This window comes from Eubalaena glacialis, chromosome 10, assembly GCF_028564815.1.
Source record: "Eubalaena glacialis isolate mEubGla1 chromosome 10, mEubGla1.1.hap2.+ XY, whole genome shotgun sequence".
NCBI classification, from domain to species: domain Eukaryota; kingdom Metazoa; phylum Chordata; class Mammalia; order Artiodactyla; family Balaenidae; genus Eubalaena; species Eubalaena glacialis.
This window is the reverse complement of record NC_083725.1, coordinates 56859256-56877661: the sequence shown is the minus strand read 5'-3', so window position 1 is coordinate 56877661 and position 18406 is coordinate 56859256. Positions and strand designations below refer to the sequence as shown.

The 18406-nt window shown below is 43.8% G+C and overlaps 1 protein-coding gene across 5 annotated transcripts in view; it reads right to left on the bottom strand.

Moving 5' to 3' along the window:
* Positions 1–18406, bottom strand: part of ME3 (malic enzyme 3) — a 322981-nt gene that overhangs the window by 197986 nt on the left and 106589 nt on the right. Inside the window, exons 1-2 of one of the 5 annotated variants that reach the window (XM_061204051.1) lie at positions 2897–2980; positions 2000–2197 (exon numbers count right to left, since the gene is read on the bottom strand). The exons of 1 other annotated variant lie outside the window; for it this stretch is intronic. In XM_061204051.1, coding sequence (XP_061060034.1) covers positions 2000–2182 — 183 coding nt within the window. In that variant the 5' untranslated portion in view covers positions 2183–2197; positions 2897–2980. Of the gene's footprint in view, positions 1–1999; positions 2198–2357; positions 2510–2573; positions 2733–2896; positions 2981–18406 lie in introns of those variants that run through there. 3 more of the 5 variants (XM_061204052.1, XM_061204054.1, XM_061204053.1) reach the window with 3 other exon arrangements.

Sequence of the window (18406 nt, the reverse complement as noted above, 5' to 3'; positions counted from 1 at the left end):
AACAAGGGCAAGGGGCAAGAGTGCTTTTAGGGAACCATAAACTTAGGGCTAAAAAAAAAAAAGAGAGACATTCAAGTCCTTCTTTTATTTTTTTTAACTATTCATAAAGCATTAAGTGCTAACTGTAATATGCCAGTATTTCTAAAGCAATGATTGTTCAAACAATCACAGTCAGTAGTGGGAATTTATTATTTTGCTTTCCAGCATCTATCCCTCCTCCCTCTGATGACAATACACAGATTTACTGGGGGGGCAGGGTGGGGAGCCATATCCCCTTTATTCTAAGCCAGTTGGTATGGGTGCCCCTAACCTAAACTCTCTCTTTAAATCCAGGGGTGAGCCCTGACTTATTTAAGTTATGGTGACCGGTTTGGGGATGGAAGGGAATCCAATCAGAGTCCATGAGACAGAAAGACTCTTTTTCTGAGGCTCCAGAGAAAGTGTCCTCTCTCTTCCACAGGAGCTACCAGAAGAAAATGTCTTTCTATCCCTGGATGGTGTGGTATGAAAAAAGGAGATGGGGGACTGTGGCAGAATCCGGGTGAGAGGCTCTACTGGATGGAGACTGAGGATGCAGCTGACCTTGCAAAAGCAGAGCAGGGAGCCAGAGAGAAGCTGCATCCTTAGGGATGCCATCTGGACTGCTGGGTCAAACCCTTCCTTCCTCTAGATATTTAGCTAAAGAAATCTCTTATTTGCTAAGCCAGTTTGAGTTGAGTTTTCTAACACTTGCTACCAAAGTAAATCTAAATTCATAAAACACCTTACCTATCCCAAAGTAGTAATATACAAAGGATTTAGGGTTTCTCTGGGGGGAAGCAGGGATTGTAGTGTGATAGATGGAGGTTGAGAGAACATTTTCTTTCTTAGCTTCTATTAATTCTGCAGGAAATAATCACAATACTTAGTATCTATACAATTGTTCCTATTTCTCAAAAACACCTTTTCCACAAGTATTTCCTCACTTGAATTTCACAATCCTGATTCCAAGAAATTATTCAAACTTTTATTTTGTAGTAATAACTTATTTACCAAGCACTTTATATAGTTTAAAATTTGATTTCAAGTTCAGTAATTCATTTGATTGTCACAATAACAGAATGTGGTAGGAATGGTGGGTCTGTCATAATATCCACTTTAAACAGGAGAAAGTTGAACCTCAGAGAAATTAAAGGAGATGCCCAAGTTAACTCAAGGAGGTGTTGAGAGACAGGCCTCAAATCCAGGTCTCTTGGTTTTAACACCAATGATACTAAACTCTACTCCCAGAAACAAGTGTGTGCTCTCCTAAGCACTGTGTTAGCAGTGGGCTGAACTTGACCCCAGCACCAGAGATCCAGACCGGGATTCCAGTGGCAGAGCCAGAACTAACTAGCTGGTGACCTTGGGCAAGTTCCCTTTGTCTTGTTTTCTCATTTGTGAAAGGAGAGGTTTGAATTAGGATCTGTGATGCCCTTTCAAGGTCTAAACGTTCCATAATTCTAGACTTTCTTGCCCCTGCTCAAATTAAAAATCTTTTCCTCAGAATAATTATAACCTTAGCTGACATTTGTTCTCACTGGATGTCAGGTACTGTGCTAAGAACGCTACCTCCATTTTCTCTTTAAATCTCACAACACTCCCGAGACAACTGTTTCGCTTTTACAGACAGGTAAACTTGGACTGACAGAGGTTAAATGAAATGCCCAAGATCAACAGAATCAGCAAGCATCAAGGGGAGATCTGACCTCAAGTCAGACTGGCCATGAGGACCTTAACCCAGCCTATATTTGTTCTTACGAAAGAAATTAGGCTTCCTGCATTACTGATTACCTCTTTCCACGCAGAAGAGGTGTGGTAAAAAAGCCAAACCGAGTTACACCAAGGCTCCCCAAGGCATAAATGTAAAGCCGCTGAAAGGGCCTCTGGAAGGATCCTCCCTGGGCCCAGGGGGCGGGGCGCCCATCCCGCGGGCCGCAGAATAGTGGCTTTGGGCCATCCTACCCTCCCGGACCTTTACCTTGTTGAGATGCGGGTTCCTGGTGACATCATATCCGCGCTTCTTCAGGGGCACCGGGCGCGCCGGGCCGGCCTTGGAGTGGCAGCCTCGGGCGGGCGCGGGGGGCTCCCAGTGCCGGACAGCGCTGCAGGCCCGGCCGGGTAGGAGAGCCAGCCGCGCGCCCATGCCCAGCGCGGCGCCCATGGCCCTTGCGCAGACCTGGCACGGGGAGACACAAAGGTCAGGGGCGCCTTCCGGCCAGCCAGGACCCACGCGCGCCCCGGGGCACCGAGCCAGTGCCAGGGACGCGTGCTCCGGGAGAGGGCAGGGGTCCCGCAGGGTTTAAGGCGCCAGCCCCCCGCCCCTCCCGCGCGGCCACCTGCGCGGCTCTCTCCTCTCGCTTGCGGTGCACAGGCCTCGCCAAGCCCCCGGCAAAGCGAAAGCAACCTCAGGAAGCGGATCCGGTGCGGGCCACAGCCCGTGCCACCCACGCCGCCATCCCCGAAGAGGAGAAGAGGCGACTGCGCGCCGAGGGGTCCCCGAACCTCCAACCCCGCTCGGTGGCTCGCCTAGGTCCCCTGCTTCCCCAGCCCACCTGTGCTGCGCCCGGAGCTGATGTCTACGCGGCCGGGCTGCGGGGCAGGCGGGGCGAGACGCAGCGGGGCCGTTATACCTCTCCTGCCAATGGCTGGACCGCGCCGGCGGCCGCGAGAGCGCGAGGCTGGTGCGTTCTGGAAAGAGCGGTCCCGAAACCTTGTTCTCAGTGCGGGGCCTCCCCTGAGGGCGCGCGAGGAGCGCCTCACAGCCGTGTGCATTTGCCTCCCCCGTCACAAAATGAAGCGTAGGATACTCCCTGAGCCTGTCCGTCTTGACAAGCCGTACGCACAGAGGGGGTTTAGCATTTAGGGATCAACGTACCCTCTTACGGTCCCACCATTTGGAGAAGGCCCTGGCTTCTGGATAACGGGTAGAAACCCTCAGGCACCCAGCGCTGTGTTGTGTTGCGTTGTGCTGTCGAGTGCAACAGCCATTAGCCACACGTGGCTCCATACCTTTAAACAAATTACTTTGAATGGAATAATATTTAAACTCTAGTTCCTCAGTCACACTAGCCACATATCACGTGCTCAAGAGCCACTTGCACATAGTAGCTTTGGGACTGGATAGCGCAAGTATGGAACATTTCCATCCTTGCAGAAAGTTCTATCAGACATCGCTGATATAGGGTCCCCAGTTACTAAGCAGGCTCCTGGGGACCCCACGGAGCCTGACATGAATTGTTGGGACCAGGCAAGAACCTTGGAGTCCATCTAGCCCTGAATTTAATTTTACCCTTTTTCCACACAGTAGCCAGGAAATTCCTTTTAACACGAGCCTTTCATTGTGTGTGGAATAAAATCCAGACTCTTTTTGGTGCCCACAGGTTATCCTGTAGCATGGCTGCTGCCAACTTCTTCAGGCTCATCCCACTCCAGTCTCCCTCTCACTGAGCTCTGGCCACACTTGCTCCTTCCTGTGTTTCCACCCCATCCCATTCCCTCTCACCTCAGGGCCTTTGCACTTGCTATGGCCTCTGTTTGGAATGCTCACGCTCTCAAGTCTCCACTAAGTTGTCAACTCGAAGGCCTTTCCTCCACTCCATCCAATGTCAGCCTCCACTAGGGACTAAATAGTGAAGGATTTTTTTCCATTCTTAAAACTTAACACAGCCAGTAGTTAGCTCATTTTTCTAATTGTTTATTGTCTGTCTTCCCCTAGAATGTAAGCTTCATGAGGAAAGGCTCTTTGCCTATAAACCTGTATCCTCACTTCTAGCTCGGTGCCTCGTGCATAGTTGCACAATAAATAGTAGTTGGGTGAAGGAACGGAAGTGACAGCCACTTTCATAAGGATTGTGAACCCTCAGACTGCTGGACAAATGACATGGTCCTCTACTCATTCCCCTTCAAACCTCCCGTGCAAGCATCCTTCAGAATGTGCACTCTGGCTTTGTTCTAAGTACAAAGCAGGTATTGTGGCACTCGGGGCTGCCCCTGCCTGGATTCAGGATTCTCTACTCTCCCTCAGAAACAATCATCTCCTCCTTCACTCTCTCCCCTTTCCAGTCCAATCTTCAATTCGCTGCTCAATTATCTATATAAAACATTACTTTCCAAAACAGAATTGAAATTACCTGGTGGGGGGATGGGATGGGGACCAAGATACAGATTTCCAGGCCCCTGCCACAAAGATTCCAGTTCAGTAGGGTTTAAATGCCTGAAGTCTGGTTTACTCTTGGACTGTACACTTACATAAACATGTAAACGATCCTTTTTTTTTCTTAAACCAGTTTGAGTCAGATTTTTGGTTGCTTACAACCAAGACTATTAACTGATACTTTTCCTCTCAACGCTGTTTCTATATCTGCCAAACTTCCCACCAGTCGACAAACATCTTGAGGGTAGACTGTGTGTGTGTGTGTGTGTGTGTGCCTGTGTGTATGTATGTGTGTGCTTCCATCTTTGGTACCTGACACATAACAAATCGTCCAGAACTTTTGAATAGTCTGCCTTTCCTTGATACAATGACCGTTGTCTCACCTGGAGCACATTTAATAGGTAACCTCAGTCATTTGAAACTTAACTAGAAACCAGAATGTAATCAAAGGTTCCCAAATAAGCCAATATAATTTTTATACGATCTATTCACTAGAGCGCATACAGCTTACGTCTAAGATTCTCTCACCTGTGGCCTCTATTCTCTTAACCCAGATGTAAATCTAACAATATTGTTTTTCTTTCGCATGTGTTTGATCTTCGGCCAAGTTAAGGAAAGGTGCTGAAGGCAGGTTCACCCGGTGGAGCACCAGAAGGCAGTGACAAGAGGACAGGGCTGCTGTGTTCTACAGACCCAGGTTCTTTCTCCAGGGTGTTGGTCTTCTCTCCACGGAAGCACGAATACCACCACAAGAGCATCCCAGCCAGTGGAAAGGGAGAAGAGGAAGTGGAGGGCACTCCTTTAGGGAAATGATGCGGAAGTGGCACACATCACACCTACTCACGCTCTGCTGGTGAAACCTGTCACACAGTCACAGCAGCTACAAGGAAGCCTGGAAGTATTTTCTCTAGCAGGAAAGGCATATATACCCCTGCTCAGTAGGGGAGTCTACTACTAAAAGGAGGAAGGGGAGAATGATTCCTGGGGACTAGTAACTACCAGTCTGGATATAATACTCATTTTATATGAAAGTGCTTGGCGTGGAGTGGATGCTCAGAAACTGTTAACTATTATTATTGGCAGCTGTGGTTTCCATCCCTGGTTTCCTGGCACATTCCTTACTCTTAGACCTCAACATAGGATTACAGAGGCCAGGTTCAGAGCCACGGAAATATTTCAGAACTTCTTCAGCTCCATACTACTCTGACTTCCTTAGCAAGCCAGCCCTGTGGTCTGGTCCAGCACTAGGTAGAACTAATGAGTCTCCATAATTTGTCTTGGTCTCTCTGCCTTCACATCCCATTTACTGACTTCTGCTATGGTTGTAATGCTGCTTCCCGGGGTGGCAGGAAAGGAATCCCGTTCCCATCCTCCCTGGCCAGAGTTCCCATATTCCCCTTGCATTTAGTACCTTTGCTCTTTCATTGTGATTGCAGAGATTTGCACATGTATCTGTTGCACTACTAGATTGAGTTCCTTCAGGACCGGAACCACCATCTACAATCTTTGCATCTCCAGGACCTGGGACAGTACCTGGCACCAAGAATGCCCTCAGTTTGTTGCACTAAATAAAACTGGTATGAATCAAATTTGTGCATACCCTTCTAAAAAGTGGACTTGTTGAAACCAAATTTGGTACATTGGTAAAAGGGCAGGAAAGCAGCTTCAAATTAGGGTTTTAGTTCAGTTGACTGCCTTGAAACAAGACCACTTGTCTCTTGTAAGGAGATTTTAATGAGCCTCCCTATGCGTTTTTAAAAATGGAGGTGCATTAAAATAATTATTTTTCAGCTAATCCCATTGCTTCACACACGTATAATATTCTACGCAACATGTTATGAATGTGGTGAACTCTTTCATTCACATTGCTGCTAGGAATATTTGGAGACACTTCAACTCTGTTGTTTACACCGAAAGAGGATGGTGAGGAACATTTATTTCCCCCTTGTCCTCATGCTTGCCACTCCGCATACATGCCCTGCATTCTGGGTCTTTTCTCAAGCAGTTTCTTCTGGTCCCAACACCTGCTAGTTGAAGCCCTGCCCTTCAGCTTCACTCAAACACCACATCCTCCGGCAAGTCTTCTCAGATTCCTCAACCTGCAGCAGCTCGCCTCTCTCCCACATGCTCCCCAAACTTTATCTGTGCCTCTCCTCTTGCACTTTTATAGTCCGTCTCACTGGGAAGTGATTTATTTATGTGCCCTTTTTCTCTGAGCCTCAAAGGAGGCTCCCAGAAGTAAAAGCAACAGCTTTTCATTCAGATAGTCCTGACTTCACCAGTGACCAGCTTGTGTGACCTTGGGCATTTTATGTGACCTGTTTAAACTGTATCACTTTCCTGGATTAAAAACTGGTATTCTAATATTATTTCCCACATTGGTTTTTGGTGGAGCAATGTAGTCATCTGTTTTTTTTAAAGCTTATTGTAATGCACTTACCACATGCCAGGCATGGTTCTAGGAGTTTATAAATATTAACTCACTTAATAGTTAATAGTTAATAATATGAGTAATACTCTTTTTGTGTTTCTATGAAATACTGAGCTGGTTAGTGAGCTATCTACCTTGGCTCCAGATCTACCTTTCTACACTCTGGTTTATGGCTGGAGTTGGTAGTCTGCAAACCAGTTCTTTGGGAGCAGCGGGTTTTCTATTAATTCCTGTCAATAGGGGGCAGTAGGGGGAGACTGAGGCTGGAGAGGGGAGATGTCCTCCTTTCTGTTTGCTTGCCCTTATTTCCTTTCAGTATCCCCTCCAGCCACAGCCTTTCACCCACCATCAACCATTGGTCCCAGCCTCTTCCACGCTCTAGAACCAGCCTCACCAGGCTGCTGAAAACTTAGCAGTGGGTCACTTCCTCCATGGGTCCAGCTTCTGATGGTTCCAGCCTCTTCCCTTTTCTCCAGCCTTAGAAATGGGAGCTGCTTCCTACGGTTACTCTCTGTGGTTGCCCTTCCTTCTCATTCAGCCCTCTAACACCTGTGAAACCAGTTCTTTCTATTAAATTCTTTCTGTTGAGCTACACCTACTACAGTTTTCTTGACTGGTACAATTATTATCTCCATTTTACAGATGAGGACATAAGACCTGGAGAGGTCAAATAACTCACTGAAGTGGGCCAGGATTTAAACCCAGGTTCCAGAGGCCATGGTGGTGACCGGGACACGAAGGGCTTACATTTGGGAAATGCTTAGCCTGGCCTGGTGTGGGCAAACACTAAATGGATAGTGATCATCTGATCTCCAATCATCATCCTCAACGTCACTCTCACCGTTGCATCCTACATGACAACTAGCACAAGGGTTGGTACAATAAATGCCCATGGAACTGAATTTGATACACCTGAATAGGGAAGGACAACGTGGCATAGAGGGACCACAGAGCCTCTGCATCTGATCCCTCTGACTCCCTCCTTTGGAGCTGTTTCCAGGGTAACTGATTCCCCTCTTCTTATCCCTCTCTCCACCTCCCTGCCACCCTCCCCCTGTCCCTTAAGTGGGAATAAACAGCCCTCTGACATTCTGAAAAAGTCACAAGGAGAAATGAAAAAGTAATTTTGTTGGGTAGCAGAAGAAAACATGTTTCTTATTTTTCTATTGCATTGCATTCTATTTCTCTATTCCTCTGTTGCAGTGCCATAATTTTGTGATAGCTAATTTTAACAAGAGAAGAATATCTTTGAACTAACCACATTTCTAATAGAGGTGGCTGCCAGATCCAGTTACGGCTGCATACTGTTATCACAAAACACTCTGAAATCATTATTTATAAACTCATTCAGCCTTCTGTTCAAGCAATTGTTGTACCAAACATAATTGCTTCCAGATAGAAGGATATAACATACTGCATTTTCTTCTCATCAGACTCCTTGCCTGATTCTCATCTAGTTCTGCACTAATCCTGAACAGGCTCGCTTCCCTTCCTGGCCTGACCTACAGGCCAGCGTTTATTTTCATGGCTGGTTTAGGCACAAACAATTTATAATCCATTTCATACATGCCCCCGCTTCCGTCCCGCAGCAAGAATGCCAAGAGGAAAATGCTCTTGATCAGGGTGACCAGGGAGAGAACGAATAACCAGCACTTCTTGTGTATTCTCTAGGTCTCTGGGTTTCCCAGAGGTTGCTTTTAAAAATCTATTTTCTGCCCCTCTTGAAACACTCTATTCAATCACTCAGTTCTCTGACAGCCAGCAGGCCATCCTTCCCTTCTGCTCCCAGCCCCTCGACCTCACACAAAAGTTAGACAAAGATGCAAGAGGGAGGAGATATGGGAATATATGTATATGTATAGCTGATTCACTTTGCTATAAAGCAGAAACTAACACACCATTGTAAAGCAATTATACTCCAATAAAGATGTTTAAAAAAAAACAAAAGTTAGACCAAAAGGCAACTGTTTGAAAAAGGCAAGATGCGGAAACAGAAATTCATGGCAGCAGCTGCTAGGCTAAGCAGCTGATAAAGGGGAACAAATTTGTGCCCTGGGTGTTTGTTCGGAGGTCAGGGCGGTGGCTCAGCGGGGTGAGGGGCGGGCTCTTTGTCCGCGGTGTGATTCGCCCATCTGGCCCATTCAGCATCCCCTGCACCCGCTGACCCCCGATTCACCAGCTCAGCTCCTTCCCATCTTCGGCTCTGAGCTTGTTAAACTGTAATGAGCATAGCCTCCTGCTTCCTCGTTGACTTTGCAACAGTCCGGACATACTTCCATAATGGGGGGGAAAATGGTTTTCCCTGTTGACAGTCTTATTTCTCAGTGGGACAAAAATCGTCAGCTTTCTGGAGGAATCTTAAGGATCTCACTAGCGTTTGGCTTATTTTTGCTTTCAGTGTTTTTCAAGTATGTTTTCTTTATGTATATAATTAGTGAGATTGACAAGCCTAGTCAATTCCTAGTGATCAGTGATAAGGTTCTCTTCAGCTCTTACCGCTTCAGTTGGCTTTTGTTTTCCCTTCTCACAAGATTTAACCACTCGACCCCTCCCCTCAGCTCTTATTCAGCCTTAAATACCCCTGCCGAATTCACTGAGCCTTTCCCCGAAGAGATGTAATTTGTTTCCTTTGTGGATTCACAGGTTAGAGCTTCAACTTGTACGGTTTATTATTGCACTGGATGTTATCTGTGTCATCAGGCAGCCCACAGAGCAAGCATTCACTGGGCTGTGAAACCAAATGTGGATTCTGACCAAAAGGTCGGTGTTTCTCCCTCCAGGTCATACCAATTATTCTCCGCAAGCCACTCATTATCAGGAAAATGCGCGCTTCTCAGAGCAGGCGGATTTAGTTCTCCTCAGCTTGAATTTGGGGCTTGGTTTCAAATCTAAAAGACTGGCTTACAAAGGGTACAAGTGGAGACTGATCCAGCAGCATCCAAGTGATACGGACGGGAGAGACACCTTTTTGCTTTTCAGGCATCGGAATTAGCTCCACTTTGTTTTATGTTTTTGCAGGCTTGACCCTGCTGTTTCAAAGCAGGTTTTGAGATTTGAGCTCCATCAACATGTTATTTAACGCTTTAATTTGCACAGTAAAATAAGGGATAGAAACCATGGTCACCGTTTCAGGCTGTTGTCTCAGATTTTTGCCAATATAAATTTCAACTTCTTTGTATAGTAGCTGAGAGCTTTCTCTTTGGAGGCAGATACATCTGGGTTTGGATACTCACTAGCTGTGTGATCTTGGGAGATTTACTAGATCTTTCTGAACCTCAATTTTCTTATTTATAAAATGAGGATGATAGTAACAGTATTTAACTCATAAAATGGTTGTGAGGATTAAATACCTGCTACACAGTAAATCTGCAATAAATAGTAATTATTGCTATTTCAATGCTTCCTCTGTATTCCCACAGAACAATTCTGGGTATATCATAATTGCTAAATAAACATTGGTTAAATTGCACTTGACTAAATTTTCAAAGATCCAGCTTTCAAAGAATCAATGTGAAATATTGGTATATCTCCAAGGTGGGTAATACCCAGAGTAGAGGCTGAATGTTCAGTGAGTTTTAGCTGTATTTTAATTATCATAGAAAATACAGACACACACACACACACACACACACACACACACACAGTATAAAGCTTTTAGATACCATTAAAATGGACGTTGAATGTCTCCTGGGCTCCCCCATCTCACGTTGCAGGTAAGGTCACTTGCACCACTAGCCTTTAGTTTGCTAGATCTATGTCCCTCCACGTATCAAATGCCAAGGCCTCAGCTCACTCCAACTTTGTGCATATCTAGGATTCTGCCCAGCAGAGAGGCAGGTTTTATAATCTGAATTACACCCGTGGCTCTGCTGCTTCCCTTCTGCGCACTGGGCTGTGGCCACCTGTTCCAGTCCCCAGCACTGCTGCAACTCTGCTCAGATCCCTGGCGAGTGACACTGACCACTGTAACTTCTGAAGCTGCTTTCTTGGCTGGTACTGCTTGAAACTCTGCTATTTCTACATGTCTCTGCATTTCTGTGGTTCCCCACGTTTTCTCTTCTGCTGGAGAGTCTTCTAGAGTCTAGCTCTCTCGGTGGTGGCAGGGGAAGGTTGAGATGAAGGTCTAGGACACCTCTCAACGCGATTCTTTCAGATTTACCACTCCCTTGGAAGAGTGCAGATCCCTGGACCTCGACAGATTTGGTCATTACATCTCTCCCCTTCTCAGAGCGCACAGATGGTCCTGGGGGGAGATGGGGCAAAGTGGATTCCAGGACAGCCTCATATGTACTCTGAACCTCTGCTTCCTCCTGGCCAGCCTATCCTGGAAACTGTTTAAGTTTTTCTAGAGGAAAGGCATTTTCCCTATCTATATTCAAGCTTCGGTAGGTCCACGTGGTTTAATACACATGTATATCAATCAGTTGTAATTAGGCTCAAGTTTTTCTTCATGAGACTCCAAGGCCACATGCAAATCAGCAATGTGCCCAGACAGTGATTTAAATGTCCCGAGCATCCTGTCACATTTAAGACGTTTGTCTGCCTGGAGCATACAGAGGACTGACCTCCAATAGGAGCTGTGTAAATTCAACAGAACGGCCTCCAAATCCAAGCTCTCACCCAGTCGAGATGCCCTGCCACATGTCCTTAAAAATATTTGCTTTAACAAGATGTGTGACAGAAATGAAGGGAGGAATTGGAATTTCTTTACAAGTCAGGAGAATTAACAAAGTGGAGCTGGGAGCTTTCTAAAACTCCTGGTAATTACAGAGTACATGAAATTACATAATTCTCACATTGGAAGGGACCTTAGAGATCATCTAGGTTTTATAATAAATCAGTGATGGTGCCAAGAATAGAAACTTTGCTCTCTGCGAAGGGCTTTCTGGATGCGAGAAGACACTTAGCATCCCTGCAGAGGGATTTCTAATGAAACGGAGAAAACCCTCTCCTTTGAGGAAGAAGACCATTCCTTATGATGAAAAAGAATGATCACATTCAGCATCCTTATTTTTCAGCTTTTATCAAGCCTCATGTTTCAGAAAGAAAATTTCTCCTTTATAAGAAGAAAGTGAGAGACTGGATTGATACATAATCCACATGCTGAGCACTGGAGCTATCACAGAGAGAAAATTCATGGCAATTAACAGACTCTAAGTCAGGGATGTTTGATCTAATCACAAGTTCCAACTAGCTCTAACCAAGCCAAAAAAATGAAAATCCTGGATAGAATAATAATTGATTGATAACAGATGAGAATCAGTAGAGAAGATATCAAATTGGAACAATATGTTTACATTTCTTAAATCTTGCTTACTCTCCTATATATTGTACAACAGGATATTGAATGGGATTTTTCTTATTATGTCAGGATTTCAGCTAAAGCCCCAACCTAAGGGCAATAGGTGGTACCCCTCATTCTGTAAAGAAACGAAGGAACCATTAGACATGGCCTCCAGGAGTGCTCTAAGGATCCAAATGGATCCTCCAGCTATCACCCCCGTTGGCAGAAGATGAGAGCCCAGGGCTCCTTTCTTGTTGTTGGTAGACAAAGAAAGAAGCCTCCCAGGGGACCACACCTGGAGATGAGTGCTGCTCTAAGAGGGCGGGCTAGCATCTCAGTCTCTGGCTAGAGGCTTACTGAGCAGCCTGTCTCGGTGGCTCATGAGAGAGCCTGAGCTGTGGCTCCGGGAGGTGGGAAATTCTGTAGCCAGAGGCTGACCAAAGCAGTCAGTGATGGTGGGAGAGGAGAGAGACCAGTTGCATGGTGGGGTGATCTCCACTCTTCACACTGACCAGGATGAGTGGAGATTCTTGAAGGCCGAAGAGATACAACAAAAAGTAGCTGGGCCTGAGTCATTTGAGGGTATAACACCCCTGAGGGTGGCCTGTTCAAGGGAGGGGACTGTAGCTGTAAGAGGCTGTAAGGTTTACCACCCTGGTCAGGAACTGGGCAGAAAGTCGTGGGAGGTCAGCCAGGGAGCTCTTCGCCTAAGTCAGGTTCCCGTAAGGGCATCCAAGAAAACTTGCTCTTGTGTCTAATGACACAGCCAGCTTTGGGACACTTGCCACACAGAGGGCTTCAGCAACCATGAGAGAACTACAAAGAATACACTCTTAATATAAAGGCTTTCGCTCCTTGTATTAGTTTCATAGGGCTGCCATAATACATTACTATAAACTTGGTGGCTTAAAACAATAGGAATGTATTCTCTCACAATTCCAGAGGCCAGAAGTCTGAAATCAAGGTGTCAGCAGGGCTGGGGTCCCTCCAAAGGTTCTAAGGGGACAATCCATTCCTTGACCCTTCCAGCTTCAGATGGCTCCAGGTGTTCCTTGGCTTGTGGCTGCATCACTCTTATCTGACTTTATGGTCACACTGCCTCTTCCTCTTCTCTCTCTGTGTTTCTGATAAGGACATGTCATTGGATTTAGAACCCACTTGGATAACCCAGGATAATCTCATCTTAAGATCCTTAACTTAATTATATCTGCAAAGATCCCTTTTCCAAATAAGTTCATAATCACAGGATCTGGGGATCAGGACATGGACATATCATCTTTGAGGTAACAATTCGACTCACTACATTCCTTGTCCCCCTTTCCTCCTCCAACTAGGTAGAGACCAGAAATTTCAAGGTGAGGGGGAAGAGGAGGGAAGAATAGACTATACATGCCTTTTTCTTCCCCAGAGATTTCCCCCTGCATGTGAAACAGGCCCAAGCTGGGAGAAGAATCTTTGAAGTGAACATGAGGTTGAAATTTTAAATTGTACCTTACTAAACTTTCATTACCTCAAGGTAACTTTGAAGTTTTGAGACCTGAGACTTTCTCAAGGGTCATGAAAAGGAGACCTGACCAAATAGAACCAAAGGCCCTGATGGGAAGGGATAAAATGGGCGTTTCCTGTTGTACTTCATTGAAATCAGCATATTCAATAAAGTGGTTACACTAATATTAGTTAATAGTTTATGCTTTTCTAACTCAAATGTCCATTGACAGAGGAATGGATAAAAAAGATGTGGTACATATATGCAATGGAATATTACTCAGCTATACAAAGGAACAAAACAGTGCCATTTGCAGAGACATGGATGGACCTAAAGATTGTCATACAGAGTGAAGTTAAGTCAGAAAAACAAATATCGTAAAATATCACTTATATGTGGAATCTAGAAAAATGGTAAAGATGAACTTTTTAGCAAAGCAGAAATAGAGTCACAGATGTAGAGAACAAATTTATGGTTACGAAGGGGGTAAGGGGAGGTGGGATGAATTGGGAGATTGGGATTGACAATATATACACTACTATGTATAAAATAGATGACTAATGAGAACCTACTGTATAGCACAGGGAACTCTACTCAGTGCTCTGTGGTGACCTAGATGGGAGGAAAATCTGGAAGGGAGTGGATATATGTATACATGTGGCTGGTTCACTTTGCTGCACGACAGGGGCTAGCACAGCACTGTTAAGCAACTATACTCCAATAAAAATTAATTAAAAAATAGTTTATGCTTTTCTATTATAAGGTCTCTGAGTTTTTTTTAAATAAGAAAAGTAAAATTTAGAGGTGGGGTGTGCTAATATACGTTCTCAGTAACCATCATATTAAGAAGAGACTATTTGTTTGGGACAAATATCCATGGAAACCCAAACTATAACATTGTACTAAACATCAATCACTGAAGCAGGAAGAATGAGAACAAGCAGTTCTCTTATTAGCAGATTTCTTACCCACCTACCTGACCACCAACTCCAGATACGGACTGATCAGGAAAGTACCTACCCCATCCATCAAAATTCTAATAATGCAGCCTCATATCACTTGAAATTTGTAAGAGCTTTGCCACCATGCTGGCTAGACTGAGTTGCTATTAAGGGAAACCTCAAGGTCAAATGAACAGCTAAAAAGGCAATTGTCTACTTGAACAATTGGTTTTTTTGAGATTACAGAAAATTTCTAACCTAAATACCTCTCTGTTCTTTCATGGCTTTTAACTGTAATTTTATTTATTTCAGCTATTTTCAGCTTGTTGCAATCTTTGTGATGTTGACTTTGTTACTCATGTGTTAGGTTTCACTCATCATTTTGCATCATGCACACATTGGCAAACTGGTGTTCTGGGATTGCATTAACAGGAACTTTGGGACAGGGTAGAGCTCTGTGGTAAGCCAGTGGAGACCACAGTTCTAGTGTTCAGTCAGCTATAAGGTCAACACTCAGAAGCTTTCATTTAGTTATTTTTGCAGTCCTGGACTTCTTAGAGAAAGAGAAACACCAACAAAATAAGAAAATATCAAAGTCAGTAAGGAAAAAATTACATGGTAAGCCTGGACCCAATCACATTCTGCCCAGTATCCTCCTACTTCTACCTCAATAGTTACTGGTCTGCAAACTTAGAATTCATGTTCAGTTTAATGACTTTCAAAAATGTTAAGGCAAAAACAAAAAAAGGTGGTTGAATTCATTTCAATAAAATGTGAAAACCCACAAGGATCCATTTAATCCTGAGTTAACTGGAAATATCAGTTGTCCAGTTACCACTATTCTCTGAGTTTTGGTATAATCAACCTATTCTCCTTGTCTTTACCTTAAGTGATAGTTGAGGTTGAGGATGGGAAAGTGGTTGGAGGGCAGACAGAATTTAGTAAGAGAAAGAACTGACAAGAGAAGAGGGTAATACAGAGTTCAGAGATGAAGCAACTCTGGAGCACAGGCATCTAGCATGTAGCTCATGGACCAAATACCATCACTCTGATAGAGAATTTTAGCCAAAACAAAGAATGCTCCCTAATTAGATGACACACCTGAACTAGAAAGCCAGAGTTCTGTAACTACCCTGTCTGGGTCTCTATTGTATAGAGATGTCACCCTAGCGGGTTTTAATTCATTAATCATTAGGAAGAAAGTGGAGGCTATTATCTAACTTGGGTTTCATTAATTAATACTAGATCATGATACCAGGGCAATAAAATGGATTATTCAGTATAGGAAATAATGACTTGGAATAAGCTTTCCTATGCATATGACTCACTGCAATTTCATGCAATAACCCATGCCAAGCGTGGATCATCTTGACTCATTTTTGTCAGTAGTGAAACATCACGCAGACATATGAAAATTCCCGGCTGCCTCTGCCCTGGACGCCCTGACAGTGCCTGGGATCCTGTCCCGCAGAGCCTTTTCCAGACAGTCTTGGTTCCTTGGGGAGCCTGAAGCAGATTTGCTCATGATCCTGTCTGACTCTTAGGGCGACGAGTCCCAACAAGCCAAAACCACCCAAATGTCAAAATCAGTAAAACAGGAAAGATGAGCATAAAATGACTCAACTTCCTTGGTTGCCACAATGGAATGCAGTGCATGTTTTCTATGCTTAGAAATCATAGGAAACGGTGTCCTCTTTACAAGATGAAAACAGTTATTTGGTTTTTAGAATATTATAGAAGCTTAGGAAGAAACTAAAGCTTAGGACTAAAACCAAATCTTAACACTGGATATATTTAACCCCAGTTTATCAATCACAATGGGAGTACAGCTTGTTTATTTCTTGGAGCAAATATACACATCAGTGCTTTGGTGACAGTGTTTAAAAGCTAACAAATGTGTGTGATGTAGAAAAAGAAATGACATATAAACAAGCTGCATATTATTTTTGTTTCTTTTTATTGGTTTTGTTGTAGGTATAGCTTACACTATTAACAGCCCAAAGTATTGATAGTAGCTGTCATACAAATAGGCATAAGATGCAGAATAGGAAATAGATATACTCTTTTACTTGCTTTGGCATTAATAATTAGCAATTTAGATTCGTCAGAAAAGTGTATACTGGAAAATGTTGTGGAGTTCCTCCTCTGAGGCAGGAATATCAGGGATGCATTGATGCTGGCCTCTCTTACTGGCTGACTGAAGATTACAGCTCTGGATTGCTCTAGAAGTGCTCTCTCTCTCACCTTGCGCTTTGAAGGGCCTTCTTGCTTTTATTCAAGCAGTTCCCTCCTCCTGGAACACTTTTTACTCATCAATGTCTAAATCACAGATATTTTGAAAGGCCTGGTTCATAAGTCTCCAAGCTTTGCTTAGTACATCTTTCCTCTCTGAACTCCCACCACTCAAGGTCACAGTCTGCACTTTAAGTGGGTGATTTCCCAAATCTTGATCCCCAAAGACCTCCTTTCTCCCTTCTATGAATGCCACCTTTTGAAAAGGTGCATCTCCCAAGTAAACAATATTTATTAAGAAAAAATCCATCTATTCAATCAGTGCTTTTTGCTTGGGCAGTTATTGTGTAACTATCAATAATGTCATTTTAATTTAGTATTATGAATTGCATAATCACATGAGTCACTGTCATGGTTGTGGCACTAATTATAATAATGAGGGAAAAGTTAACTCAGCAGTCAGTGGCCTAACTCCAGCTGTTGCACTATACTTGTGTCCAAGGTCATGCCTGTACTGGATCTGTTCCGTTGGACTACTGAAATCACCAAATATGTGGCTGTAAAGACATGTCACCCACCGATTGATTGCGTCCTAGAAATTCCAATGATGTCATCAACAAGCGATCAAAGCTACTGGTGAGCATGGGCTAAGCAGCATTAATGCAGGGGTGGTAATATTGCAGCCTGAAGAAACTTGACCTTTTATTTTAGCTGGTGTGGCAAGCTTGCTCATTTTGCAAAGCTTTATTTAATTCTGAAAATAGCTTTTAAAACTTCAGCTTACTCTCTAAAAGCCCTAAGGTTCCAGGGAGGCTAAAGTGAGAATGAGGAATTCTTATTCTAAGCCTCTCTGATTCTTTTACCAAATTTCAGTTGTATTCAACATTGTTATAACTTCAAAGGTTCTGGTTCCAGAAAAACATTGATCATAGCTGACTATCCAAAATGTCAAATAGGAGCTATTAAAGGGAAAAGCTTAGAGTCAATTATAGTGTCCTGTCTATCTAAACACACACTTGGCTGAGCTTGGAAGGAACACTTCTTAACTTTAGTCTCATAGAGATAACCTTTAAAGAAGAAATTATAAGGGTATAACGTATTGCAGCGCTACTGTGTGCTAGGCAATTCATATTCATTATCTCTAGTCTACCAACAGCTTTGCAGAGTAGGTTTTATTGTCTCAATATAATTTATATTGAGATTTATATTTTTATAAATTTATATATTTTTATATAAAAATTTATATTTTTGTGCAATCAATTTTTCTTCTTTAAACCCGGTGCCCTTCTTCTGTTCAAACTCGCCTTTGACACTGGTTATCCACAGGGTAAAGTCATTACAACAGAAATGAAAAGAGAATCAAACGAATATGGTTCTTGTCTATACAGTCTAAACAATAGACTTAGAAGAACGCTTTCCAGGTGAATTTTGACCACAACAGAAAACATACAAATTCTTGGGCTAAGGGTCTAAAAGAAAGAAGAACAACAAATTCCTAATTTCATCTTTTTAAAAAGAGCTGTGCTGTTTCTAGTTCACCCCTGTGTCTAGAGTATAGCCCTTTGGAGCCCCAGCTGAAGATCTGGAGTATCTACTGGTGTCCCTCTTCCTTAGAGGGCCTTGAACTTTAATTTTTGTCTTTCAAGTAGTCAGCCACTAGGGCAAGCTCATCTAGGCTTCTCAGCCTCCTATCAACTGCTTTCTGCTTGGGGACCACTCAGGACTTGGCAAATGCCTCAAGGACTCACTTCTCTGCCCTTTCCTTCCTGAGAGGTTCTTGGCCTCTCAAGTGCTGCATGCTTTGGTGTCTTAGTCAGTTCGGGCTGCTATAACAAATATACCATAGACTGGGTGGCTT